A 27,992-nucleotide genomic window follows, 5' to 3' on the forward strand; every position below is an offset into this window, starting at 1 on the left:
CCATAGCGCCCCATAGCGCCCCATAGCGCCCCCTATCGGCGGGCTCAGGTGAGCCATGGGCGGATGCAGCGCTCGAAGATGGGGCGCAGGGAGTGCCAGGCCGTGTGCGCCACCCCCGGCACCGCGCAGCCCCCGAGCGCCCCGCGGAGCAGCAGCGTCCGCAGCCCGAACGTATCCCGCACGAACACCTGCGGGGGGACCACAGCTGCACCCCAACACCGCCGCACCCCCGCACCCACAGCTGCACCCCCACAGCGCTGCACCCCCACGGGCCCCCAACAACAACCCCGGAACCCCAATAACCCCCTCAGACCCCCAATAACACCCACGGACCCCCCAACAACACCCCCAGACCCCAAAATAACCCCCTCAGAACCCAAATAACCCCCTCAGAGCCCCCCCAAACCCCCCCCAGACCCCCCAAATAACCCCCCCAGAACCCCAATAACCCCCTCCGAACCCCAATAACCCCCTCAGAGTCCCCCAAAACCCCCTCAGACCCCCCAATAACCCCCCCAGACCCCAAATAACCCCCCAGAACCCCAATAACCCCCTCCGAACCCCAATAACCCCTTCAGAGTCCCCCAAAACCCCCCCAGAACCCCAATAACCCCCCCAGAACCTCAATAACCCCCTCCGAACCCCAATAACCCCCTCAGACCCCCCAACAACACCCCCAGACCCCAAAATAACCCCCTCAGAACCCCAAACCCCCCCCAGAACCCAAATAACCCCCTCAGAGCTCCACAAAACCCTCTCAGACCCCCCAATAACACCCCCAGAACCCCAAAATAACCCCCTCAGAACCCCAAAACCCCCCCAGAACCCAAATAACCCCCTCAGAGCTCCACAAAACCCCCTCAGACCCCCCAATAACCCCCCCAGAACCCCAATAACCCCCTCCGAACCCCAATAACCCCCTCAGAGTCCCCCAAAACCCCCCCAGACCCCCCAATAACCCCCCAGAACCCCAATAACCCCCTCCGAACCCCGATAACTCCCTCAGACCTCCAACAACCCCCACAGAACCCCAAAACACCCCACAGAACCCCAATAACCCCCTCAGACCCCCAACAACCCCCTCTGAACCCCAATAACCCCCCTCAGACCCCCCAATAACCCCAAAAACCCCCCCAGAACCCCAATAACGCCCCCTAACTGGGGCATCCCAGACCCCCCCCAACACATCTCCGGGGGGGACACCCCAAAGGCCCCCCGAGCCCCCCCAAACCCCCCAAGTTGGGGTCCCCACTCACCTCCTGCTCCTCCATGTCTCGCACCGTCTCGTTGGCGTCATAGAAACCAAAAAGGCTTTGGAGTGGACGAGGGGCAAAATTGGGGGTCATGGGGGGAGCCCCAAGGTTTGGGGGGACCCCACACACCCCCAAAATGGTCCCCAGGGGTCTGCAGCCCCCCACCCCCCCGAGCCCCCCAAGTTTGGAGGGGACTCATCACCCCCACAAGGAGGAACCTCGACAGCTTGGCAGAAGGGGGGGGGGGGGCTCGTTTTGGGGGGGGTCCTCTGGGGTTTTGGGGGGTTCACAGGTGCTATCGGGGTCTCCAGAGTTTTAGGGGACCCCTTACACCCCCAAAATGAACCTTATGTGTCTGCAGCCCCCCCAAATCGCTCAGATTTTGGGGGGGATCCCTCACCCCTACAAAGTGGGATCCAGGCAGCTTAGGAGGTGGGGGGAGGACTCATTTTGGGGGGTCCCTGAGGTTTGGGGGGGTCTCTACAGGTTTTGGAGAATCTCCAGGGCTTTAGGGGACTCCCTGCACCCCCAAAACGAACTTTATGTGCCTGCAGCCCCCCCAAATCGCTCAGATTTTGGGGGGGATCCCTCACCCCTACAAGGTGGGATCCAGGCAGCTTTGTGGGCGGGGGGGGGAGGACTCATTTTGGGGGGTCCACGAGGTTTGGGGGGGGTCTCTACAGGTTTTGGGGGATTTCTAGAGCTTTAAGGGATCCCTCTGCACCCCCAAAACGAACTTTATGTGCCTGCAGCCCCCAAAAATCGCTCAGATTTTCGGGGGGGAACCCCTCACCCCTACAAGGTGGGATTCCAGCACCTTGCCGGGGGGGGGCTCGTTTTGGGGGTTCCCCCGGGGTTTTGAGGGGGTTCCCCGGGGTTTTGGGGGTTCCCCGGGGTTTTGGGGGTTCCCTGGGTTGGGGGGGTGTCTCAGGATTGGGTTTCTTTTTGGGGGGTGCCCGGTTTTGGGGTCCCACCTGGACTGCCAGGGTGTGATGACGCCGTCGTCGGGGCCTCCGATCAGGACGAGGTTCTGAATGCGCAGGAGGTTCCGCTTCCACTCTGCCGGGGGTTAACGGGGACCCTATAGCGGCTATAGGGGACGGGGGGGGACGGACACGACCCTTTGGGGTCCCTATAGGGGTACCTATAGCACTCCCCGTGGGGTCTCCACAGAGACGCCCATAGGGGACCAATAACGGTCTCCATATGGGTCTGTATAGGGTTTATATATCTCTATAGAGCCCTATGGGAATATCTATAGGGTCTCCATAGGACTCTCCGTAGGGCCTCTGTCTATAAAGCCTATAGGGTCGCTGCAAGAGTCTCTATAGGAGCTTTCATACGGCCCATATAGTCTCCAAAGGGTCTCTATAGGGTCTGCACTGCCTCTACAGGGTCTCCATAGGGTTTCTATAGGGTCCATAGGGTCTCCATAGGGTCTCTATAGGGTCCATAGGGTCTTCATAGGGTCTCCAAAGGGTCTCTATAGAGTCCATAGAGTCTTCATAGGGTCTCTATAGGGTCCATAGGGTCTCTATAGGATCCATAGGGTCTTCATAGGGTCTCCAAAGGGTCTCTATAGGGTCCATAGGGTCTCCATAGGGCCCCTATAGAGTCCATAGGGTCTATAAGGTCTCCATAGGGTCCACAGGGTCTCTATACGGTCTCCATAGGGTCTCTATAAGATCCATAGAGTCTCTATAAGATCTCCATAGGGTCTCTATATGGTCCATAGGATCTCCATAGGATCTCCATAGGGTCTCCATAGTGTCTCCACAGGCTCCACAAGGCCTCTCTTAAGGTTTATGAGATCTCTGTAGAGTCTCTATAGGATCCATAAAGCCTCTATAAGGTCTCCAAGGTCTCTCTATACTGTCCATAAAATCTCTATAGGACCTCTATAGGACCCAGAGAACCTCCATAGAGTCTCTACGATCTCTTCAGGGCCTCTATAACATCTCTATAGGGTTTCTTGGGTCTCTGTAGGGTCCACAAGGCCTCTCTACGGCCTCTATAAGGTTTCTATAGGGTTTTTAGGCTCTCTATAGGGTCTCTATAGAGTCCACGTGACCTCTCGAGTCTCTTCAGGGTCTCTACAACATTTCTATAGGGTTTCTAAGTTCCCTATAGGGCCCACAGAGCCTTTCTAAGGGCTCTGTAAGACCTCTTTAAGACCCCTATAGGATGCACAGGAGCAGTAAAGGCTCCATAGGGTCCCTATGGGGCCCAAAGGGTCTCCGTAGGTCTCTAAGGTCTCTCCAGAGCCTCTTTAGGGTCTCTATGGTCTCTCCATGGTCCTTCCCGGGTCTCTCTGGTCTCTCTGGGGTAACTCTATGATCTCTATGGTCCTCAGGAGGTCTCTCTCTATGGTCTCTCTGGTCCCCGAGGGATCTCTATGGTCTCTCTATCTCTCTGGTTTCTCTCTATGGTCTCTGGGATGTCCCAGGGGGTCTCTCCAGGGGGTGTCTCTATGGTCTCTGGGGGGGGTCTCTCCAGGGGGTGTCTCTATGGTCTCTGGGGGTCCTCTCTAGGGGGTGTCTCTATGGTCTCTGGGGGGTGTCTCTATGGTCTCTGGGGGGGTCTCTCTAGGGGGTATCTCTATGGTCTCTGGGGGGATCTCTCTATGGGTGTCTCTATGGTCTCTGGGGGGTCTCTCCAGGGGGTGTCTCTATGGTCTCTGAGGGGCCTCTCTAGGGGGTGTCTCTATGGTCTCTGGGGGGTCCCTCCAGGGGGTGTCTCTATGGTCTCTGGGATGTCCCAGGGGGTCTCTCCAGGGGGTGTCTTTATGGTCTCTGGGGGGGTCTCTCTATGGTCTCTGGGGGGGCCTCTCTAGGGGGTGTCTCTATGGTCTCTGGGGGGCCTCTCCAGGGGGTGTCTCTATGGTCTCTGGGGGGGCCTCTCCAGGGGGTGTCTCTATGGTCTCTGGGGGGCCTCTCTAGGGGGTGTCTCTATGGTCTCTGGGGGGGTCTCTCCAGGGGGTCTCTCTATGGTCTCTGGGGGGTCTCTCTATGGGTGTCTCTATGGTCTCTGGGGGGCCTCTCTAGGGGGTGTCTCTATGCTCTCGGGGGTCTCTCACCGGAGGCGTTGGGGTGCATCCGTTCATCGTTGAGGGGTGCGAGGAAATCGCTGCTGTTCAGGTACAGATCGCGGTGATGGGGGTCTGCGGGAGAGGGGGGGTCACCCCACCCCATCCGGGGGGTTTGGGGTGCAGGGGGGGATAGGGGGATCCTGGGGGGGGGGAGGTTGGGGTGTGTGGGGGGGAATTGGGGGGTTTTGAGGTGCAGGGGGGGGTCTCAGGGTGGGTTTGAGGGGATCCTGGAGGGGGCTGGGGGGGGTTTTGGGGTGCAGGGGGGGTTGGGGGGATCCTGGGGGGGGAGGTTGGGGGGTCTGGGGGGGGATTGGGGGGTTTTGGGGTGCAGGGGGGGATAGGGGGATCCCGGAGGGTGGGATCTGGGGGGGTTTGGGGGGGTGGGGGAGGGAATTGGGGGGTTTTGGGGTGCAGGGGGGGTCCCAGGAGGGGTTTGAGGGGATCCTGGAAGGGGGTTGGAGGGGTTTTGGGGTGCAGAGGGGGGAAGTTGGGTGTCCCGAGGGGGGTTATGGGGTGCAGAGGTGGGGTTGTGGTCCCGAGGGGGGGGGGGGGTTGGGGGCTCCTGGGGGGGAATTTGGGGGTTCCCGGGGGGGTTTTGGGGTTCCCGGGGTGGGTTTTGGGGTTCGGGGGGTCCCCACCGTTCCAGTAGTTGCAGATGGACACCCCCTGGCCGAGGGGAGTGTAGCACAGGCGGTACAGATTGGATTTCATGTGTCGCGGGAAGAGCCACTGCAGATACGCCGTGTCTGGGGGGGACCCCTCAGCACCCCAAAATCCAACACCCCCCCCTCAGCACCCCAAAATCCAACCCCCCCTCAGCACCCCAATATCCACCCCCCAGCACCCCAAAATCCACCCCCTCAGCACCCCAAAATCCAACTCCTCCCTCAGCACCCCAACATGACCCCCCCAAGTCAGCATCCTGAATGCCCCCCAGGGACCCCCAAACCTCCCCTATAACCCCCCCAGGGCCCCCCCAAACCCCCCAGGACCCCCCTATAACCCCCCAGGGCCCCCCCAAACCCCCCAGGGACCCCAAAGCCCCCCAGGGACCCCCAAGCCACCCCTATAACCACCCCAGGGACCCCCCAAACCCCCCAGAGACCCCCAAACCACCCCTATAATCACCCCAGGGACCCCCAAACCACCCCTATAACCCCCCCAGGGACCCCCAAACCACCCCTATAACCCCCTCAGGGACCCCAAAGCCCCCCAGGGACCCCCAAACCACCCCTATAACCCCCCCAGTGCCCCCCCAAATCCCCCAGGGCCCCCCAAACCACCCCTATAACCCCCCCCAGGGACCCCAAAGCCCCCCAGGGACCCCCAAACCACCCCTATAACTCCCCCAGGGACCCCAAAGCCCCCCAGGGACCCCCAAACCACCCCTATAACCCCCCCAGGGCCCCTAAACCCCCCCAGGGACCCCCAAACCACCCCTAAACCCCCCCCAGGGCCCCTAAACCCCCCCAGGGACCCCCAAACCACCCCTATAACCCCCTCAGGACCCCCCCAAACCCCCCAGGGCCCCCCCCGCTCACCCCCGTACTGCCCCATCTGCGGCGCCGCCAGGGAGATGAAGCTGCGCACGTTGTGGTCGGGGGTTGTGGCGAGGAGCGCGCGGGAGATCAGCCCTCCTGGGGGGAGCGGCGATGGGGACTGCCCGGGGACCCCAAAACTGCCCGGGGACCCCAAAACTGCCCCGGGGGCCAAAAAACTGCCCCAGGGGCCCCAAAACTGCCCCGGGGATCCCCCAAAACTGCCCCGGGGACCCCAAAACTGCCCGGGGACCCCCCAAAACTGCCCCGGGGATCCCCCAAAACTGCCCCGGGGACCCCAAAACTGCCCCAGGGGCCAAAAAACTGCCCTGGGGGCCCAAAAAACTGCCCCGGGGGCCCCAAAACTGCCCCGGGGACCCCAAAACTGCCCCGGGGATCCCCCAAAACTGCCCCGGGGGCCCCAAAACTGCCCCGGGGATCCCCCAAAACTGCCCCGGGGACCCCAAAACTGCCCGGGGGCCAAAAACTGCCCCGGGGACACCCCAAAACTGCCCCGGGGGCCCCAAAACTGCCCCGGGGCCAAAAACTGCCCCGGGGACCCCAAAACTGCCCCAGGACCCCAAAACTGCCCCGGGGACCCCCTGAAACTGCCCCAGGGGCCAAAAACTGCCCCGGGGACACCCCAAAACTGCCCCGGGGGCCCCAAAACTGCCCCGGGGCCAAAAACTGCCCCGGGGCCCCCAAAACTGCCCCAGGACCCCAAAACTGCCCCGGGGACCCCAAAACTGCCCCGGGGATCCCCCAAAACTGCCCCGGGGCCAAAAACTGCCCGGGGACCCCAAAACTGCCCCGGGGATCCCCCAAAACTGCCCCGGGGGCCCCAAAACTGCCCCGGGGATCCCCCAAAACTGCCCCGGGGGGCAAAAACTGCCCCGGGGGCCCCAAAACTGCCCCGGGGACCCCCAGAACTGCCCCACAACAGCCCCAAGACTACCCCATACCTACCCCAGCACCCCCCATTATCTGCCCCAGCACCCCCATATCCGCCCCAGCACCCCCATTATTGCCCCAGCACCCCCCTTATCTGCCCCAGCCCCCCCTTATCTGCCCCAGAACCCCCATTATGTGCCTCAGCACCCCCTTATCCGCCCCAGCACCCCCATTATCTGCCCCAGCCCCCCCTTATCTGCCCCAGGACCCCCATTATGCGCCCCAACACCCCCCTTATCTGCCTCAACACCCCCATTATCTGCCCCAGCACCCCCATTACCTGCCCCAGCACCCCCATATCCGCCCCAGCCCCCCCTTATCCACCCCAACACCCCCCTTTTCCGCCCCAGCCTCCCCTTTATCTGCCCCAGCACCCCCCTTATCTACCCCAGGACCCCCCTTATCTACCCCAGCACCCCCTTATCTGCCCCAACACCCCCCTTATCTGCCCCAACACCCCCCTTTTCCGCCCCAGCCTCCCCTTTATCTGCCCCAGCACCCCCTTATCTGCCCCAGCCCCCCCTTATCCACCCCAGCCCCCCCATTATCCACCCCAGCCCCCCCTTTTCCGCCCCAGCCCCCCCTTTTCCACCCCAGCCCCCCCTTTATCTGCCCCAGCCCCCCCCATTATCCGCCCCAGCCCCCCCTTATCTGCCCCAGCCCCCCCTTTTCCGCCCCAGCCCCCCCTTTTCCGCCGCCGCGCTCACCCTGGCTGTACCCCAGGAGGTGGACGCCGTCGGCGGCGTTGGCCATGATGGGGGCGAGCGCGCGGCGGAACCCCTCGACCTGGAGCCACAGCGGCCGCAGCGACGCCCCCCGGTCGAAGAGGTCCAGAACCGTCACCTCCGTCCCGGGGTGGCTCTGGGGGGGCACGGGGGGGTCAGGGGGGGAAAGGGGGGGCTGGGGAACGGGGGGGTGTCGGGGGGGAAAGGGGGGGGCTGGGGAACGGGGGGGGTCGGGGGGGGAAAGGGGGGGCTGGGGAACGGGGGGGGGGTCAGGGGGGTAAAGGGGGGGGCTGGGGAACGGGGGGGGTCGGGGGGGAAGGGGGGAAATGGGGGGAAATGGGGGGAAATGGGGGGCTGGGGAACGGGGGGGGTCGGGGGGAAAGGGGGGGCTGGGGAACGGGGGGGGGTCAGGGGGGGGAATGGGGGGCTGGGGAACGGGGGGGGTCAGGGGGGGAAATGGGGGGAAATGGGGAGAAATGGGGGGAAATGGGGGGCTGGGGAACGGGGGGGGTCGGGGGGGGAATGGGGGGCTGGGGAACGGGGGGGGTCAGGGGGGGAAATGGGGGGAAATGGGGAGAAATGGGGGGAAATGGGGGGCTGGGGAACGGGGGGGGTCGGGGGGAAAGGGGGGGCTGGGGAACGGGGGGGGTCGGGGGGGGAATGGGGGGCTGGGGAACGGGGGGGGTCAGGGGGGGAAATGGGGGGAAATGGGGAGAAATGGGGGGAAATGGGGGGCTGGGGAACGGGGGGGGTCGGGGGGAAAGGGGGGGCTGGGGAACGGGGGGGGGTCAGGGGGGGGAAGGGGGGGCTGGGGAATGGGGGGGGGTCGGGGGGGGAAAGGGGGGGCTGGGGAACGGGGGGGAAATGGGGGGAAATGGGGGGAAATGGGGAACGGGGGGGGAATGGGGGGCTGGGGAACCGGGGGGGAAATGGGGGGAAATGGGGGGCTGGGGAACAGAGGGGGGGTCGGGGGGGAAATGGGGGGCAATGGGGAGATGATGGGGGGCACTGGGGGGTAGTGGGGGTTCACAGGGGGGCAACGAGGGAATGATGGGGGGTAAGAGAGGACGATGGGGGTGATATGGGGTGACGGGGGTGACATGGGGGTGATATGGGGCAATGTGGGGGGGATGTGGGGTGATATGGGGGTGATGGGGGGTGATGTGGGGCAATGGGGGGGTGATGTGGGGCGATGTGGGGCAATGGGGGGGACAATGGGGGGCAATAGGGGGTGATGTGGGGCAATGGGGGGGCAATGGGGGGTGATGTGGGGGTGATGTGGGGCAATGGGGGGGCAATGGGGGGCAATGGCGGGTCATGTGGGGTGACGGGGAGTGATGTGGGGTGATGGGGGGTGATGTGGGGCAATGGGGGGACAATGGGGGGTAATGGGGGGTGATGTGGGGCAATGGGGGGTGATGTGGGGCAATGTGGGGGCAATGGGGGTCAATGTGGGGGTGATGTGGGGCAATGGGGGGACAATGGGGGGCAATGGGGGGTGATGTGGGGCAATGGGGGGGCGATGGGGGGGGCAGTAGAGCCTTATGAGGGTGCAATGAGGGAACGATGGGGGTAACAGAGGATGATGTGGGGCGATATGTGGGGCGCTGCCCCCCAACCTCATTGATGAAGGCTCTGAGGTGCCGGAAGTCGCTGGGGCTGTCGAAGAGGCCGTGGATGATGACGACGGGGCGATAGGCGCCCCCCGCGCACCCCAAAACCAACAGCAGCAGCAGTCGGGGGACCCCCCCGCGCCCCACGGCGAGCCTCGACGGGGGCATCTGCGGCGAGAAAAAGGGGGGCCGGGGGGGGGGGCTGAATGGGGACCCCCAAGGCATGGGGTTGGGGGGGGGGGGACACGGACTGGGGACCCCCAAGTGCCAGCTGGGACCCCCAAGTGCTGCGATTGGGGGGGGCTGAGACCCCCAAGTAGAGTGAGGAGGGGATTGGGGACCCCTAAGTGCTGAGATTGGGGGGGCTGAGACCCCCAAGTAGAGTGAGGAGGGGATTGGGGACCCCTAAGTGCTGCGATTGGGGGGGCTGAGACCCCCAAGTACAAAGAGGGGGGGATTGGGGACCCCTAAGTGCTGGGATTGGGGGGGCTGAGACCCCAAGTAGAGTGAGGGGGGGATTGGGGACCCCTAAGTGCTGGGATTGGGGGGGCTGAGACCCCCAAGTACTGGGGGGGGGATTGGGGACCCCCAAGTGCTGGAATTGAGGGGGGAACATGGGGGGCTGAGGACCCCCAAGTGCTTGGGGGGGGGAGGGAAATCAGGGGGACACAGGCAATCCCCCCCCCCAGGCCCCCCCCAAAGCACTTGGGGGGCTCAGCCCCCTCCCCACAATCCCCCCAACCCCCCGGTACTTGGGGGTCCCAATCCCAACCCCCCCTTTGGCACTTGGGGGTCACCAATCCCCCCCCCCCCCCCTCAGTACTTGGGGGTCTCAGTCCCCCCCAATCCCAGCACTTGGGGGTCTCGACCCCCCCCTTGGCACTTGGGGGTCCCTAATCCCCCCCCCATCCCGTATTTGGGGGTCTCAGTCCCCCCCAATCTCAGCACTTGGGGGTCCCACCCCCCCTTCGGCCCTTGGGGGTCCCCAATCCCCCCATGCCCCCCCCCATCCCGGCACTTAGGGGTTCCCGACCCCTCGCGACCCCCCGCAATTCAGCACTTGGGGGTCCCCAATCCCCCCCTCAGCACTTGGGGGTCTCAGTCCCCCCCAATCCGGCATTTAGGGGTCCCGAACCCCCCCGACCCCCCCCATTCAGCACTTGGGGGGTCCCCAATCCCCCCCCTCAGCACTTGGGGGTCTCAGTCCCCCCCATCCCGGCACTTAGGGGTCCCCAATCCCCCCCGACCCCCCCCCCTCAGCACTTAGGGGTCCCCAATCCCCCCCTGTCCCCCCCATCCCGGCACTTGGGGGGTCCCCAATCCCCCCCTCAGCACTTGGGGGTCCCCAATCCCCCCCTGTCCCCCCCATCCCGGCACTTGGGGGGTCCCCAATCCCCCCCTCAGTACCTGGGGGTCCCCAATCCCCCCCTGTCCCCCCCATCCCGGCACTTGGGGGTCCCCAATCCCCCCCTCAGTACCTGGGGGTCCCCAATCCCCCCCTGTCCCCCCCATCCCGGCACTTGGGGGGTCCCCAATCCCCCCCTCAGCACTTGGGGGTCCCCAATCCCCCCCTGTCCCCCCCATCCCGGCACTTGGGGGGTCCCCAATCCCCCCCCACGTCTCCCTGTTTACCTCCCGGCTCCCCTCCCCCTCCCGTACGTCACTTCCGGCGCTCGTGGCCCCTCCCCCACCCCCTCCCCCACCCCCCATTGACCCCAATCTGTGGGGCGGGAGAGGACCCACAGCCCCTATAGGGGACCCACAGACCTATGGGGGACCCCACAGCTCTATAGGGGACCCACAGCTCTATGGGGGACCCCACAGCTCTATAGGGGACCCACAGCCCTATAGGGGACCCACAGCTCTATGGGGGACCCCACAGCTCTATAGGGGACCCACAGCCCTATAGGGGACCCCACAGCTCTATGGGGGACCCACAGCCCTATGGGGGACCCACAGCCCTATAGGGGACCCACAGCTCTATAGGGGACCCACAGCTCTATGGGGGACCCACAGCCCTATAGGGGACCCACAGCTCTATAGGGGACCCACAGCTCTATGGGGGACCCACAGCCCTATAGGGGACCCACAGCTCTATAGGGGACCCACAGCTCTATGGGGGACCCACAGCCCTATGGGGGACCCACAGCTCTATAGGGGACCCACAGCTCTATGGGGGACCCACAGCCCTATGGGGGACCCACAGCTCTATGGGGGACCCACAGCCCCTATAGGGGACCCACAGTTCTATAGGGGACCCACAGCCCTATGGGGGACCCACAGCCCTATGGGGGACCCCACAGCTCTATGGGGGACCCACAGCCCTATAGGGGACCCACAGCTCTATAGGGGACCCACAGCTCTATGGGGGACCCACAGCTCCTATAGGGGACCCACAGCTCTATGGGGGGACCCACAGCCCTATAGGGGACCCACAGCTCTATGGGGGACCCACAGCTCCTATAGGGGACCCACAGCTCTATGGGGGGACCCACAGCCCTATAGGGGACCCACAGCTCTATGGGGGACCCACAGCTCCTATAGGGGACCCACAGCTCTATGGGGGACCCACAGCCCTATGGAGGACCCACAGCTCTATGGGGGACCCACAGCTCCTATAGGGGACCCACAGCTCTATGGGGGACCCACAGCCCTATGGAGGACCCACAGCTCCTATAGGGGACCCACAGCCCTATAGGGGACCCACAGCTCCTATAGGGGACCCACAGCTCTATAGGGGATCCACAGCTCTATGGGGGACCCACAGCTCTATGGGGGACCCCACAGCTCCTATAGGGGACCCACAGTTCTATAGGGGACCCACAGCTCTATAGGGGACCCACAGCCCTATGGGGGACCCACAGACCTATAGGGGACCCACAGATCTATGGGGGGACCCACAGCTCTATGGGGGACCCACAGCTCTATGGGGGGACCCACAGCCCTATAGGGGACCCACACTTCTATGGGGGACCCACAGCTCTATAGGGGACCCACACTTCTATGGGGCAGCCCCACATCTCCCGGGGGAACCCACAGTTCTATGGGAGTCTTCTCCTTCCCCACAGCTGTGACCCCTAAGTGCCCTCTGCCCCACAAGTGTGACCCCCACGTGCTCCTGAACCCCCCAGCCCCACTACTGCCCCTCCTGCCCCCCAAGTGCCCTCTGCCCCACAAGTGTGACCCCCAAGTGCCCCTGACCCCCCCAGCCCCACTACTGCCCCCCAAGTGCCCTCTGCCCCACAAGTGTGACCCACAAGTGCCCCCCCCGCGCCCTAACTGCCCCCGTCTGGCCCCCTCCCAGCCCCACAACCGCCCTCCTGCCCCCTAAGCGCCCCCCAAGTGCCCCCCAACCCCTCCTGACCCCCAAGAACCCTCTGCCCCACAAGTCTGACCCATAAGTGCTCTCCCTACCGGGAGGAACTCTCGGTTGAATGGGTGTGGGCGTGGCCAGAGCCCGAATGGGCGTGGCCAGAGCCCGGCTGGGGGCGTGGTTGGGGCGGAGGGGGCGTGATCAGGGTTGGAAGGGGAGTGGTCTGGACCGGAGGGGCGTGTCCAGAGCCGGGAATGGCGCGGAGGGGCGTGTGCAGCGCCGGAGGGGGCGTGGCCATAGCGGGGAGGGGGGCGTGGTCATGGTCAAGAAGGGGCGTGGTCAGAGCCAGGAGGGGGCGTGTCTCAGGCGGAGGGGGCGTGGCCAGCGCCGGGGCCGGGGGGGGTTCCCATTCATCCATTCAGTGTTTCGGGGGTCGCGGCCGCTCGGGGGTCTCATGGGGCGCTCCCCGTGGGTTTGGGGGCGCCGCCGGGCCCCCCCCGCCCCCCCCTCGGTGAGAAGGAGCTCCGGGGGAGGGGGAGAACCGCGGGAGGGGGGAGGGGGGGAGCGCGTGCGGGGCCGCACGTACACGTGGGGGGGGGGAGGGAGGAGGATTTGGGGGTCCCAGCATGGGGGGGGCACCCATATGGGGGATCCCCAGCAGACATTGGGGGGGGCATCACTGTGGGGGGGCTGCATTTTGGGCGGGGGAGGATTTGAGGGTCCCAGCACGTGGGGAGGGGGGAGAGGAGGATTTGGGGGTCCCAGCACTGGGGGGGGGGGGGGAGAGGGGGATTTGGGGGTCCCAGCACGGGGGGAGGGGGGAGAGGAGGATTTGGGGGTCCCAGCACGGGGGGGGCACTAATATGGGGGGCTCGGGGGGAGTCCCTTTCATTTTGGGGGGTCCGTGGATTTGGGGGAGTCACTATTGACTTTGGGGGGGGGTCCCTGTCTTTAGGGGGGTCCCCATCATGTGGGGGTGTCCCTTGCTTGAAGGGGGTGCCCCTGGCTTTGGGGGGTCCCCATTGCTTTGGGGGTGTCCCTGTCTTTGAGGGGGATCCCCATCACTTTAGGGGGGTCCCTGGTTTTTGAGGAGTTCCCCATCACTTTAGGGGGGTCCCTGGTTTTTGGGGGGATCCCCATCTCTTTAGGGGGGTCTCTGGCTTTAGGGGGGGTTCTCTATGGATTTTGGGGGGGTCCCTGGTTCTGGGGGGTCCCCATCACTTTAGGGGGGTCTCTATGGATTTGGGGGGTGTCCCTGGTTCTGGGGGGGTCCCCGTTGCGTTTGGGGGGGGTCCCTGTTTTTTGGGGGGTCCCTCCATCACTTTAGGGGGGTCCCTGTCTTTGGGGGGTCCCTGTCTTTGGGGGGGTCTCTGGCTTTAGGGGGGGTTCCCCATCACTTTAGGAGGGGTCCCTGTCTTTGGGGGGGTTCCCCATCGCTTTGGGGGTGTCCTTTGCTTGAAGGGGGTGTCCCCGGCTTTGGGGGTGTCCTCATCACTTTGGGGGGGGTCCCTGTTTTTTGGGGGATCCCTCCATCACTTTAGGGGGGTCCCTGTCTTTGGGGGGTCCCTGTCTTTGGGGGGGGTCTCTGGCTTTAGGGGGGGTTCCCCATCACTTTAGGGGGAATCCCTGTTTTTTGGTGGGGGATCCCCATCGCTTTGGGGGTGCCCCCGGTTTTGGGGGTGTCTCAGGGCCCCGTTTCCCGCAGGGGGGGCGGGGGGCTCCCCCCCCTCTGCCGGCGCTGGGGGCGACGCTGGGGCGGTTACTGGGAGCACTGGAAGCACTGGTGGCGCCGAGCGACCGCGACCGAGCGCAGCGCCTGGTGCGGGATTTCGGGGCGCCGGGGGGGGCCGGACCCCGACTGCAGGAGCGGCTGCGGCGACAGCCCCCCGCCCCCCCCCGCCTGCCGGTAACGGGGTTCGGGGGGGGGGTTGGGGGCCCCCGGGTGGGTTTTGGGGGTCCCCGGAGGGGTTTGGGGCGGGCTCAGAGGGGTTTTGGGGTCCCCGGATGGGTTTTGGGGGTCTGCAGAGGGGTTTTCGGGGGGCTCAGAGGGGTTTTGGGGTCCCCCAAAGGGCTGTTGGGGGCTCAGAGCGGTTTTGAGGGGTCACCTGGTGGGGTTTTGGGGGGTTCAGAGGGGTTTTGGGGTCCCCGGGGTGGGTGTGGCGGTCTGCAGAGGGGGTTTGGGGGAGCTCAGAGGGGTTTTGGGGTCCCCAGGTGGGTTTTGGGGGTCCGCAGAGGGGTTTTCGGGGGCTCAGAGGGGTTTTGGGGGTTCCTGGGGAGGCGCTGGGGGGGCTCAGAGAGGTTTTGGGGGGTCCCTGGGTGGGGTTTTGGGGGGTTCAGAGGGGTTTTGGGGTCCCCGGGGTGGGTGTGGGGGTCTGCAGAGGGGGTTTTGGGGAGCTCAGAGGGGTTTTGGGGTCCCCGGGTGGGTTTTGGGGGTCCTGGGTGGGGTTTTCGGGGGGCTCAGAGGGGTTTTGGGGGTTCCTGGGGGAGCGTTGGGGGGCTCAGAGAGGTTTTGGGGGGTTCCTGGGTGGGGTTTTGGGGGGTTCAGAGGGGTTTTGGGGTCCCCGGGATGGGTTTGGGGGTCCACGGAGGGGTTTGGGGGGCTCAGAGGGGTTTTGGGGTCTCTGGAGGGGGGTTGGGGATCTGCAGAGGGGGTTTTGGGGAGCTCAGAGGGGTTTTGGGGTCCCCGGGGGGGGTTTTGGGGTCCCCGGGTGGGGTTTTGGGGGGCTCAGAGGGGTTTTGGGGTCCCCGGGTGGGTTTTGGGGGGCTCAGAGGGGTTTTGGGGGTCCCCGGGAGGTGTTTTGGGGTCCCCGGGTGGGTTTTTGGGGGGCTCAGAGGGGTTTTGGGGTCCCCGGGGGGGGGTTTTTGGGGGGCTCAGAGAGGTTTTGGGGTTCCCGGGTGGGGTTTTTGGGGGGCTCAGAGAGGTTTTGGGGTCCCCGGGTGGGTTTTTGGGGGGCTCAGAGGGGTTTTGGGGTCCCCGGGGGGGGGTTTTGGGGGGCTCAGAGGGGTTTTGGGGTTCCCGGGTGGGGTTTTTGGGGGGCTCAGAGAGGTTTTGGGGTTCCATCGCAGGAGTGGCCGTGGGACTCCAGTGAGCGGCTGCCGCTCCCAGTACACACCAGTGTGGGACTGGTGCTGCCTCGGCAGGACTGGGAGGACTGGAGGGGGCAACTGGGGTGAGTGGGGACTGGGAGCCACTGGGAGGGACTGGGAGGGAACTGGGAGCGACTGGGAGTCACTGGGAAGGGACTGGGAAGGGACTGGAGGGGACTGGGAGCCACTGGGAAGGGACTGGGAAGGGACTGGAGGGGACTGGGAGCCACTGGGAAGGGACTGGGAAGGGACTGGGAAGGGACTGGAGGGGACTGGGAGCCACTGGGAAGGGACTGGGAGCAACTGGGAAGGAACTGGGAGTCACTGGTGAAGGGTTGTAAAGGTCTGAAGGGGACTGGAAGTCACTGGGATGGGACTGGTGAGGAATGGGAGGGACTGGGAAAGGACTGGAGGGGACTGGGAAGAGACTGGAGGGGACTGGGAGCCACTGGGAAGGGACTGGGAGGACTGGGAAGGGACTGGAGGGGACTGGGAGCCACTGGGAAGGGACTGGGAGGACTGGGAAGGGACTGGAGAGGACTGGGAGCCACTGGGAAAGGACTGGGAGGACTGGGAAGGGACTGGAGAGGACTGGGAGCCACTGGGAAAGGACTGGGAGGACTGCGAAGGGACTGGGAGCCACTGGGAAGGGTCTGGAGAGGACTGGGAGCCACTGGGAAGGGTCTGGAGAGGACTGGGAGCCACTGGGAAGGGACTGGAGGGGACTGGGAAGGGACTGGAGAGGACTGGGGGCCACTGGGAAGGGACTGGGGGGTACTGGGAAGGGACTGGAGAGGACTGGGGGGTACTGGGAAGGGACTGGAGGGGACTGGGAAGGGACTGGGGAGGGGACTGGGAGGTACTGGGAGGCACTGGGGCGGTGGGTACCTGTCGTTACTGGTGTTACTGGTGCCGCGGTGCCGCCGCTGTCACTGGTGTCACTGGTGTCACTGGTGTCACTGGTGTCACTGGTGTCTGTTACTGGTGGCACTGGTGCGCTCGTGGCTTTGCTGTCAGTCACGTCTCGCGCGTTACTGGTGTTACTGGTGTTACTGGTGTTACTGGTGTTACTGGTCCGGCTGCTGTCTGCGCTGCTCCTGGTGGAACTGGGCTTACTGGTGGAACTGGTCATACTGGTTTCCGTGGCGTCACTGGTGTTCGTGTTCCTGCGGTTACTGGTGTAACTGGTGGGACTGGGAGCGCTTCTCCTGGGTGTTACTGGTGCCGATGGTGTCCATTACTGGTGTTACTGGGGTCACTTACTGGTGTTACTGGGGTGTTACTGGTGTTACTGGTGTCAGTTACTGGTGTTACTGGTGCTACTGGTGTCCGTTACTGGTGTTACTGGTGCCGATGATGTCTGTTACTGGTGTTACTGGTGTCCGTTACTGGTGTTACTGGTGCCGATGATGTCTGTTACTGGTGTTACTGGTGTCCGTTACTGGTGTTACTGGTGCTACTGGTGTTACTGGTGTCTGTTACTGGTGCTACTGGTGTTACTGGTGTCTGTTACTGGTGCTACTAGTGTTACTGGTGTCCGTTACTGGTGTTACTGGTGTTACTGGGGTGTTACTGGTGTCACTTACTGGTGTTACTGGTGCTACTGGTATCCGTTACTGGTGCTACTGGTGTCCATTACTGGTGTTACTGGTGTCGATGGTGTCCATTACTGGTGTTACTGGTGTCTGTTACTGGTGTTACTGGTGTCGATGGTGTCCGTTACTGGTGTTACTGGTGTTACTGGTGTCCGTTACTGGTGTTACTGGTGTCCATTACTGGTGTTACTGGTGTCTGTTACTGGTGTCCATGGTGTCCGTTACTGGTGTTACTGGTCTTATCGGTGCTCCCAGTGTCACTGCTGCTGGTTGTTACTGGTGTTACTGGTGCAACTGGTGTTACTGGGATCAGCTCTGTCTGGGCTGTTACTGGTCTTACTGGTCCCATTGATACCAATTACTGGTCTTACTGGTCTTACTGGTTTCTTTGGTGCCGCCATTGACATCTGTGTCACTGGTGTTACTGGGGCGATCGGTGTTACTGGTATCGCTTCTGTTACTGGTGTTACTGGTGCCATTCAGGCCAGTTACTGGTCTTACTGGTTTTACTGGTCTTACTGGTTTCTTTGGCGTGGTTGCTGGTTTTTGTGGGGTGGGCGTTACTGGGGCAATTGGTGTTACTGGGATGGCCCCTATCCATGGTGTTACTGGTCTTACTGGTGTTACTGGTGTTTCTTACTGGTCTTACTGGTTTGTTTCCCCCCAGGTTCGCTGCTCGGTTCGTTGCGGGCGTTCTCGATTTCCGTCAGGAGCTGCAAAGGTGGGGAGGGGTCCTGGGGGGGGGTCTTGGGGGGTCCTGGGGGGGCAAAGGGGGGGTCTTGGGGGGTCCTGGGGGGGCAAAGGGGGGGTCTATGGGTGCTGGGGGGGGGGTCTTGGGGGGTCCTGGGGGGGAAAAAGGGGTCCTGGGGGGTCTATGGGTGCTGGGGGGGGGGGAAAGGGGGGGTCCTGAGAGGGGAAAGGGGGGTCCATGGGTGCTTGGGGGGCCAAAAGGGGGTCCTGGGGGGGCAAAGGGGGGTCCTGGGGGGGCAAAGGGGGGGTCTATGGGTGCTGGGGGGGGTCTTGGGGGGCCAAAGGGGGGGCAAAGGTGGGTCCTGGGGGGGTCTATGGGTGCTGGGGGGGGGAAGGGGGGATCCTGAGAGGGGAAAGGGGGGTCCATGGGTGCTTGGGGGGCCAAAAGGGGGTCCTGGGGGGGCAAAAGGGGGGTCTATGGGTGCTTGGGGGGGGTCTTGGGGGGCCAAAGGGGGGGCAAAGGGGGGTCCTGGGGGGGCAAAGGGGGGTCTATGTGTGCTGGGGGGGGGTCTTGGGGGGCCAAAGGGGGGTCCTGGGGGGGCAAAGGGGGGTCCTGGGGGGCAAAGGGGGGTCCTGGGGGGGGTCTATGGGTGCTGGGGGGGGAAGGGGGGGTCCTGAGAGGGGAAAGGGGGGGTCCATGGGTGCTGGAGGGGGTCTTGGGGGGTCCTGGGGGGGGGAAAGAGGGGTCCTGGAGGGGCAAAGGGGTGTCCTGGGGGGGAAAGAGGGGTCCTGGGGGGGTCTATGGGTGCTGGGGGGGGGTCTTGGGGGGTCCTGGGGGGGAAAGGGGGGAGCAAAGGGAGTCCTGGGGGGGGGGGGGGTCTATGGGTGCTGGGGGGGTCCGGGGGGGGGCAAAAGGGGGTCCTGGGAGGGGAAAGGGGGGTCCATGGGTGCGCGGGGGGGAATGGGGGGCAAAGGGGGGTCCTGGGGGGGTCTATGGGTGCTGGGGGGGGTCCTGGGGGGGGGCAAAGGGGGGTCCTGGGGGGGGTCTATGGGTGCTGGGGGGGGCAAAGGGGGGGTCTATGGGTGCTGGGGGAGAGAAGGGGTGTCCTGGGGGTGTTCTGGGGAGACAAAGGGGCTCCTCGGGGGCAAAAAGGGGGGGGCAAAGGGGGGTCTTGGGGGTCTATAGGTGCTGGGGGGGGTCCATGGGTGCTGGGGGGGTCCTGGGGGGGGGCAAAAGGGGGTCCTGGGAGGGGAAAGGGGGGTCCATGGGTGCTCGGGGGGGAATGGGGGGTCAAAGGGGGGTCCTGGGGGGGTCTATGAGTGCTGGGGGGGGTCCTGGGGGGGCAAAGGGGGGAGCAAAGGGGGGTCCTGGGGGGGAAAGAGGGGTCCTGAGGGGGTCTATGGGTCCTGAGGGGCGTCCTGGGAGGGCAAAGGGGGGTCCTGGGGGGGTCCATGGGTGCTGGGGGGGGGGGGTCTTTGGGGGGGTCCTGTGGTCCCATGGGTGTTGGGGTCTGTTCCGGGGGGGTCCCCCCCCATATATTGACCGGGGGGGGGGTTATTTCCAGGCGGGACCCCCCCGAGCCGTGGCTGCAGGCGGCGTTCGGGGGGTGCCGCGTGCCGGGTCCCCACCGCGATGAGGTGCTGCGACTGCCCCCCAGCGCGCAGCCCCCCCCCCGCATCACCGTCAGCCGCAACGGGCAGGTACGGGGGGGCCGGGGGGTCCTGGGGGGGGGTCTGGGAGGGGTTTGGGGGGGTCCTGGGGGAATTTGAGGGGGGATTTGGGGGATTGAGAAGCTCTTGGAGTGGTTTGGGGGGGTCCTGGGGGGGTTAATGGGGGTCAAGAGGGGTCTGGGAGGGGTTTGGGGGGGTCCTGGGGGGATTTGAGGGGGGGATTTTGGGGTTCAGGGGGGCCTGGAGTGGTTTGGGGGCGTCGTGGGGAGGGTCAGGGGTGTCTGGGAGGGGTTTGGGGGGGTCCTGGGGGGGGTTAATGGGGGCCAAGAGGGGTCTGGGATGGTTTTGGGGGGGTCCTGGGGGGATTTTAGGGGGGATTTGGGGGATTGAGAGGCACTTGGAGTGGTTTGGGGGGGTCCTGGGAGGGGTTTGGGGGGGTCCTGGAGGGATTTTAGGGGGGATTTTGGGGTTCAGGGGGGCCTGGAGTGGTTTGGGGGTGTCGTGGGGGGGGTCAGGGGCGTCTGGGAGGGTTTTGGGGGGGTCCTGGGGGCATTTTGGGGGACTTGGAGTGGTTTGGGGGGATCCTGAGGGGGTCTGGGATGGTTTTGGGGGGGCCCAGGGGGGATTTTGGGGCTTGGGGGGGGACTTGGAGTGGTTTGGGGGGGTCCTGATGGGGTTTGGGGGGGTCGGGGGTTAATGGGGGTCTGGGAGGGTTTTGGGGGGGGTCCTGGGGGTCTTCGTGGGGGTCAGGAGGGTTTTGGGGGGGTCATGGGAGGATTATTGGGGGGATTTTGGAGACTGGGGGTGACTTAGGGTGGTTTGGGGGGGGTCCTGGAGGGGTTCGTGGGGGTCTGGGAGGGTTTTGGGGGGGTCCTGGGGGGATTTGAGGAGGGATTTGGGGGTTCAGGGGGACTTGGAGTGGTTTCGGGGGGTCCTGGGGGGGTCAGGGGGGTCTGGGAGAGTTTTGGGGGGGTCCTGGGGGGATTTTAGGGGGGATTTGATGGTTCAGGGAGACTTGGAGTGGTTTGGGGGGGTCCTGAGGGGGTCCTGGGGGGGTTCATGGGGGTCAGGAGGGTTTTGGGGGGGGTCCGGCAGGGGTTTGAGGGATTTTAGGGGCTATTTGGGGGTTCAGGGGGACTTGGAGTGGTTTGGAGGGGTCCTGGGAGGGTTTCATGGGGGTCAGGGAGGTTTGGGGGGGATTTTAGGGGGGATTTGGGGGGTTGGGGAGATGACATGGGGGTCTGAGAGGGTTTGGAGGGGTTTGGGGGTGCACTGGAGGGGGTCGGGGGGCGTCTAGGAGGGTTTTGGGGGTTCCTGGAGGTTTGGGGGGCGTCTCTAGAGGGGTTTAGGGGGGTTGGGGGGCACTCTAGCGGGGTTCATGGGGGTTTGGGGGGTCTGGGGGGTCTCTAGAGGGGTTCAGGGGAGTCTGGGGGGGCTCTAAGGGGGTTCATGGGGGTCTGGGGGGGCTCTGGAGGGGTTCAGGGGGGTCTGGGGGGGCTCTGGAGGAGTTCTGGGGGGTCTCTGGAGGGGTTCATGGGGGTTCTTGGGGTCTGGGGGGTCTCTGGGGGGGTCCTGGGGGGGTTGGGGGGTGTCCTGGATGTCTCGGGGTGCCCTGAGGGTTTTGGGGGGACACCTCTGTGTGTGTCTCGGTGGGGACTGAATTTGAGGGGGACCCATTTTGGGGCTCCCCCCCCCATCCCCCGTTTCCCCCCCCCCCCCAGTTCTTCCAGGTGGAGGCGAGTGAGGCCTCGGGGTCCCCCCGGCAGCTTTTGGGGTCACTGATGGAGCTGCGGTCGCGGTCGGGGCGTGGGGGGACCCCCCCCGTGGGGCTCCTGACGGGGCAGCACCGCCGAGCCTGGGGCCGCGCCTACGGCGTCCTCATGCGGGGTGAGGGCGGGGGGGAGGGGCACTTCCGGTCTGCACGGGGGCACTTCCGGTCTGGGGAGGGGGGGGTCTCAGGGGTAAAACTTGTGGGTTTGGGGGGTACTTCCTGCTTTGGGAGGGGCTCCGGGGTGGGACTTCCGGTCTGGGGGTGGGACTTCCGGTCTAGGGAGGGCCTGGAGGTGGGACTTCTGGATTGGGGAGGGGTCTTAGGGGTAAAACTTGTGGGTTTGGGGGGTACCTCCTGCTTTGGGAGGGGCTCTGGGGTGGGACTTCCGGTCTGGGGATGGGACTTCCGGTATGGGGGTGGGACATCCGGTCTAGGGAGGGGCTGGAGGTGGGACTTCCGGTTTGGGGAGGGGTCTCAGGGGTAAAACTTGTGATTTTGAGGGGTACTTCCTGCTTTGGGAGGGGCTCTGGGGTGGGACTTCCGGTCTGGGGGGAGGGGTCTTAGGGACAGCACTTCCTGTCTTGGAGCCTTTTGGGGGGTGGGTGGGAATAGCACTTCCTGTTTGAGGTTCCCTAGAGGTGAGACTTCCTGTTTTGGGAGGGATCTCTCTTCCTGTCTTGGTGCGGCACTTCCTGTTTCCTTGGGGGCGGGGCTTGCCGTGACCTCTGGGTGCCCCCAGACCGCCTGAACCGCTCCTCGCTGGGCCGCATCCAGCGCAGCCTCCTGGCGCTCAGCCTGGACTCGGCCGTCATGGCCGCCGGGCGGAGCCCTGGGGGCGGAGCCGCGCAGATCCTCCATGGCGGCGGCGCCGGCGCCAACAGCGGAAACCGCTGGTTCGACAAAACCCTGCAGGTGGGCGGGACTTCCTGTCTCAGCACCACAGGGGGTCGGGCTTCCTGTTTGAGGCCATCGGGAGGGGGGACTTCCTGTTTCGGCGCCATAGGAAGGGGCACTTCCGGTTCTTACCAATAGGGGGTGGGACTTCCTGTTTCAGACCATTGGGAGAGGGGACTTTGGCCTTTAGACCCATAGGAGATGGGACTTCCTGTTTAGGCATAATGGGGAGGTGGGACTTCCTGTCTCAGAGCAATAGGAAGGGGCACTTCCGGTTCTTACCAATAGGGGGTGGGACTTCCTGTTTGAGAGCATTGGGAAGGGGGATTTCCTGTTTCAGAGCCATAGGAAGGGACACTTCCGGTTTTTACCAATAGGGGGTGGGACTTCCTGTCTCAGGCCCACAGGAGGTCAAACTTCCTGTTTCAGATCAGTGGGGAGGCGGGACTTCCTGTTTTAGGGCCATAGCAGATGCACTTCTGGGTTTTTGGCTCCCAGGAGGCCCAACTTCCGGTTTTAGGCCTACGGGAGGCGGGACTTCCTGTTTCAGTCCCGTTAGAGAATAGACTTCCTGTTTCAGGCCCAGGGGAGGCGGGACTTCCTGTTGGGGCTCTTATGTTGGGGGGGAGGGAGGGACTCGGCACGTGAGGGCATTTCCTGTTTTTTGGGGCCGGAAGGGGTGGGGGTGGGGGCGGGACTTCCTGTGCGCTGACCCCGTGTTGCCCTCAGGTGGTGGTGGGGGAGGATGGGACGTGCGGCGTCGTTTACGATCCGGCGGTGATGGACGGCGCCGTCGTGGCCGCCATGGTGGACCACGCCCTCGACTTCTGGTCAGCGCCCACGCACTTCCGGCCGCGGGGGGGGCAGGACTTCCTGTCCGCACGAGCACAACTTCCTGTCCCTGGGGGGCATTTCCTCTCTTTTCCTGCATGCGGGAAACTTGTCTGTGTGTGGCGGGGAGGGACGGACACGACTTCCTGTCTGGGGGGGGCGGGGCTTCCTGTCCGAGGAGGCACTTCCTGTCTCTGTAGAGGAGACTTCCTGCCTGGCAGAGCGCAACTTCCTTTAGGTGAAGGTGTACTTCCTGCCTGAGGGGGTGGGGTTTCCATTCCCTGGGGGGGGGACTTCCTGTCTCTGAGGACACACTTCCTGTCTGGGGGGGGGGGGGCGGAAGTCTTGTCTATAAGGATCTATTTCCTGTCTGAGGGGGGCGGCACTTCCTGTCTGTGAGGACACACTTCCTCTTTTTCTGTGTGGTGCACTTCCTGCTTGTCAGAACCTACTTCCTGTCTGTGAGGGTGCACTTCCTGTCCGTGAGATCGCGCTCCTGGCAGTGAGGCCTCACTTCCTGTCTTTGCGGCCCCACTTCCTGTGCGGTGGGTGGGACTTCCTGTCGGCGAGGAGCCGCTTCCGGGCTGTGAGGCCCCCACTTCCTGTCTGGGAGTGGCACTTCCTGTGGGTGAGGCGCCACTTCCTGCCCCGCAGCCGCCGCCCCGGCCCCGCCCTGCGGCCGCCATCTTCCTTCCCCTCCCCCGAGCGGCTCCGCTTCAGCCTCAGCCCCGAAATCGGCCCCGAAATCGAGAGGGCGAAGCGGCACCTCGACAGGTCGGGGGTCAACGGGGGGTCACGGGGTCACCGGGGGGTCACGGGGTCGTGGGGGGGTCACGGGGTCACCGGGGGGTCACGGGGTCATGGAGGGTCACTGGGGGTCATGGGGAGGTCATGGGGGGGTTGAAGGGGGTCAGGAGATCGGGGGGGTCACAGGGGGGTCATGGGGTCGTGGGGGGGTCTTGGGGGTTCATGGGGCTCAGGAGGTCAAGGAGGGTCATGGGGAGGTCACGGGGTCATGAGGTCATGGGGTCATGGGGAGGTCATGGGGTCATGGGGAGGTCACAGGGTCCTGTGGGTCAGTGCTATGGGTCAGGGGGCGCTATGGGTCAGGGGGCGCTATGGGTCAGGGGGCGCTATGGGTCAGGGGCCGCTATGGGTCAGGGGCGCTGTGGGTCAGCGCTGTGGCTCCGCCCCCCAGTTTGGCCGCGGACACTTCGGTGCTGTGTTTCTCCCACGAGGGTTTTGGGGCGACGCCGCGGGCGCGGGAGCTCCTGCAGGTGGCGCTGCAGGCGGCCTTCCACAGGTGGGGCGCTATGGGGCGCTATGGGGCGCTGGGGGCGCTATGGGGGGGATATGGGGGGATATGGGGGCGTCTGGGGGTGCTATGGGGCACTATGGGGGGGTCTGGGGGTGCTATGGGGGGATATGGGGGCGCTATGGGGGGTGATGGGGGTGCTGTGGGGCGCTATGAGGGGTCTGGGGAGTGCTATAGGGGGGATATGGGGGCATATGGGGTGCGATGGGGGAGTCTGGGGGTGCTATGGGGCACTATGGGGGGTCTCAGGGCACTATGGGTCAGCGCTATGGGTCAGCGCTGTAGGTCGCTATGGGTCGCTATGGGTTGCTATGGGTTGCTATGGGTCACTATGGGTCAGCACTGTGGGTTGCTATGGGTCAGCGCTGTGGGTCGCTATGGGTCACTATGGGTCAGCACTATGGGTCGCTATGGGTTGCTGTGGGTCGCTATGGGTTGGGGTCACTATGGGTCAGCACTATGAGTTGCTGTGGGTCGCTATGGGTCAGCGCTGTGGGTCAGCGCTATGGGTCGCTGTGGGTCGCTATGGGTCAATGCTATGGGTCGCTATGGGTCGCTATGGGTCAATGCTATGGGTCGCTGTGGGTCGCTATGGGTCAGCGCTGTGGGTCGCTATGGGTCAGCGCTATGGGTCGCTATGGGTCGCTATGGGTCGCTATGGGTCGCTGTGCCCCACAGCGCTCACGGCCGCCTGTGTGCTTCGTGTGAGCCGACGGCGCTGGGCCGAGCGCTGCCGGGAGGCGCCGATCTCCTGCGGCCGCCGGAGGGGCTCTGCGCCGCCCTCGCCACCGCCCTGCGCCACGCCCCGCCCCCCGGGGGGGCACTTCCGGTACGGGGGGAGGGGGGCGGGGCTTCCTGTCTGGGGGGAAATGGGGGGGCACTTCCTGTCTGAGGGGAAATAAGGAGGCACTTCCTGTCCGGGGGGAAATGGGGGAGGACTTCCTGTCTACGGGGAAATAGGGGGGGCACTTCCTGCCTGGGGGGAAATGGGAGCGGGAGTTCCTGTCCAAGGGGAAATGGGGGTGGGAGTTTCCAGTGGGGGGGAAATGGGGATGGAACTTCCGGGAGGTGGGAAATGGAGGTGGGACTTCCTGGGGGGAAATGGGGGGCGGGACTTCCCTGCTGCCCGATGGGAAATGTGGGCGGGGCTTCCTGCGCAGGAGGAGCTGCAGATGTCGCTGCTGCGAGAGGCGGTCGAGGAGCAGGCGCGGCGCCGACGGGAGGTCAGGGGGCGGGGCTAAAGGGATGGGGCGGGGCTAAAGGGGTGTTGGGCAGTTCGAGGGGGAGGGGCTAAAGAATGAATGACAGCACAAGGGGCGGGGCTAAAGGGATGATGGGCAGCGCGAGGGGGAGGGGTTAAAGCAGTGGTTAATGGCCGCTGGTGGGTGGAGCTTGGAGGATGTGGGCGGGGCTACACAATGATTGACATAAATGAGGTGGGTGTGGCTCTATGGGTGAGTGGCAGCTGGTGGGCGGGGCTATAGGGTTGGTGATGGGTGGGCGGGGTTTGGGGTATGGGTGGGGCTTGGGGGGGTCTATTGGTGCGTGGTGGGCGGGGTTTGAGGGCTGTGGGCGGGGCTGTGGGGTGATTGGCAGCTGTGGGCGGGGCTACACAGGTGGTCGGTAGTTTGGGGCGGGGCTTGGTGGCTGTGGGCGGGGCTCAGGGCTGTGGGAGGGACTTGGGGTGGGTTTGTAGTTTGTGGGCGGGGCTTCAGGTTGTGGGCGGGGCTTTGAGGTGGGTTGGCGGGTTGTGGGCGGGGCTTGGTGTCATTTGTGATTTATGGGCGGGGCTTTGGTATGGATTGGCAGTTTATGGGCGGGGCTCATGGCTGTGGGCGGGGCTTTGGGTTGGGTTGGCGGTCCGTGGGTGGGGTTTGCGGCTGTGGGCGTGGCTCAGGGCTGCTCCGCCCCCCCGCAGGTGGAGGCGGGTCTGGGGGCGGAGCGCCACCTGTGGGCGCTGCGGGAGGCGGCGTTGGGGGCGGGGGAACCTCTGCCCGACCTCTTCCTCGACCCCTCCTACGCCATCGCCTCACACTTCCGCCTCTGCACCCTCCAGGTACCCCCGGACCCCCAAAGGGACCCCCCCAAAGCCAAGGGACACCCCCAAGGGATCCCCCAAACCCATAAGACCCCCCCCCAAGGGACCCCCCAAACCCATAGGACCCCCCCCCAAGGGAACCCCCAAACCCAGGGGACACCCCCCAAACCCAGGGGACACCCCCAAGGGACCCCCCCCAAAGCCAAGGGACCCCCCCAAGGGAACCCCCAAGGGATCCCCCCCAACCCCATAGAACCCACCCCAAGGGACCCCCCAAACCCATAGGACCCCCCAAAGGGAACGCCCAAACCCAGGGGACCCCCCCCAAACCCAGGAGACCCCCCCAAGGGATCCCCCAAACCCATAGGATCCCCCCAAGGGAACCCCCAAACCCAAGGGACCCCCCAAAGGGAACCCTCCAAAGGGACCCCCCCAAACCCATAGGACCCCCCAAAGGGAACGCCCAAACCCAGGGGACCCCCCAAACCTGAGGGATCCCCCAAACTCATAGGAGCCCTCCAAGAGACACCCTCCAAACACAGGGGACCCCCCCAAACTCATAAGACCCCCCCCCAAATGACCACCCCCAAACCCAGGGGACCCCTCAAACCTATTGGACCGCCCCAAGGGACCCCCCCCAAACCCAGGAGACCCACAAAGACCCCCCCCAAACCCATGGGGACCCCCCCAAGGGATCCCCTAAGCCCAGAGGTCCCCCCCAAACCCGGGGAACCCCCCAAGGGACCCCCTCAAACCTATGGGACATCCAAGGGACCCCCCAAACCCAGAGAACCCCCCCAAATGACCCCCTCTAAACCCAGGGTACCCCCCCAAACCCAGGGGACCCCTCCAACGGATCCCCTCTAAACCCAGAGGACATCTCAGGGCCCCCCCAAACCCGAGGGATCCCCCAAATCCATGGGACCCCCCCCCAGAGTTTTGGGGGGACGGGGTGGGAGGGACAGTTTTGGGTGTATTTGGGGCAGTTTTGGGGTTCGGGGGGGCTCCTAAGGGGGTGTTTGGGGCCTTTAATTGGGGGGGTGGGTTGGGGGGGGGCAGTTTAGGGGTTCGGGGGGGGTCTCTTTTTGGGGTTCATGGCTGCCCCCCCCAGGTGCGCTCCCGCTCGGGCTCTTGGCTGCTGCGGGGGCCGTTGGTGCCGGACGGTTACGGAGTTGGGGTGACCCACGTGACCCCCCCAGAGGGCCCCCCCGAAGGTGAGGACCCCCCCCCGGGTGTTGGGGGGCTTCGCATCGCCATCACCTCCTTCAACTGCTGCCACGAAACGCACGCGGAGCGTTTTGGGGGGGCCCTCAAGGGGGTCCTCGATCTCCTGGGGGGGCTCCTGCGGCGCCACGGGCCCCTCTGAGACCCCCCCCCAAAAAAGAACCCCCCCAAAAAAGACCCCCCCGGTTCTCCTCCTCCAAAGCTCCTTCTCACAAACACCCCCCCCCCCCCAAAATCCAAGGGGTCGTCTCCTCCTCTCCCCCCCACGCACCCCCCAACACTCCTGGGGGACCCCCTGGACCCCCCCCAACCCCTCTGGACCCCCCAAACCCCTCTGGACTCCCCCCAACCTCTTTGGACCCCCAAACTCCTCTGGACCCCCCAAACCCCTTTGG

General features: G+C 64.9%; 2 protein-coding genes across 7 annotated transcripts; one reads left to right on the top strand and one right to left on the bottom strand.

The window, feature by feature from the left end:
• Positions 1-16,612, bottom strand: PPT2 (palmitoyl-protein thioesterase 2). 5 transcript variants are annotated; one of them, XM_054052087.1, is made up of 9 exons: positions 16,457-16,611; positions 9,175-9,336; positions 7,538-7,691; positions 5,883-5,978; positions 4,980-5,087; positions 4,330-4,413; positions 2,228-2,312; positions 1,257-1,311; positions 1-188 (listed from the first exon to the last, which is right to left on the bottom strand). In XM_054052087.1, exons 2-9 carry the CDS (start codon positions 9,334-9,336, stop codon positions 45-47), a joined length of 888 nt encoding a protein of 295 aa, XP_053908062.1. In that variant the 5' UTR covers positions 16,457-16,611; the 3' UTR covers positions 1-44. The 5 variants fall into 5 exon arrangements, with proteins under 5 accessions (XP_053908062.1, XP_053908064.1, XP_053908063.1 ...); XM_054052089.1 differs by lacking the exon at positions 16,457-16,611 and adding an exon at positions 12,583-12,681; XM_054052088.1 differs by lacking the exon at positions 16,457-16,611 and adding an exon at positions 10,801-10,840.
• LOC128849627 (carnitine O-acetyltransferase-like) lies at positions 12,868-27,812 on the top strand. 2 transcript variants are annotated; one of them, XM_054052065.1, is made up of 14 exons: positions 12,868-12,992; positions 14,187-14,387; positions 15,548-15,651; positions 17,831-17,884; positions 19,419-19,554; positions 21,246-21,411; positions 22,035-22,207; positions 22,919-23,019; positions 23,675-23,794; positions 24,219-24,323; positions 25,014-25,164; positions 25,496-25,558; positions 26,254-26,391; positions 27,485-27,812. In XM_054052065.1, the coding sequence occupies exons 1-14, from the start codon at positions 12,936-12,938 to the stop codon at positions 27,737-27,739; spliced, it is 1,824 nt and encodes a 607-aa protein (XP_053908040.1). In that variant the 5' UTR covers positions 12,868-12,935; the 3' UTR covers positions 27,740-27,812. The 2 variants fall into 2 exon arrangements, with proteins under 2 accessions (XP_053908040.1, XP_053908041.1); XM_054052066.1 differs by lacking the exon at positions 26,254-26,391.
• Positions 27,813-27,992: the final 180 nt, after the last annotated feature.

Source organism: Cuculus canorus, chromosome 31 (genome assembly GCF_017976375.1).
Source record: "Cuculus canorus isolate bCucCan1 chromosome 31, bCucCan1.pri, whole genome shotgun sequence".
In the NCBI taxonomy this organism is placed as follows: Eukaryota; Metazoa; Chordata; class Aves; order Cuculiformes; family Cuculidae; genus Cuculus; species Cuculus canorus.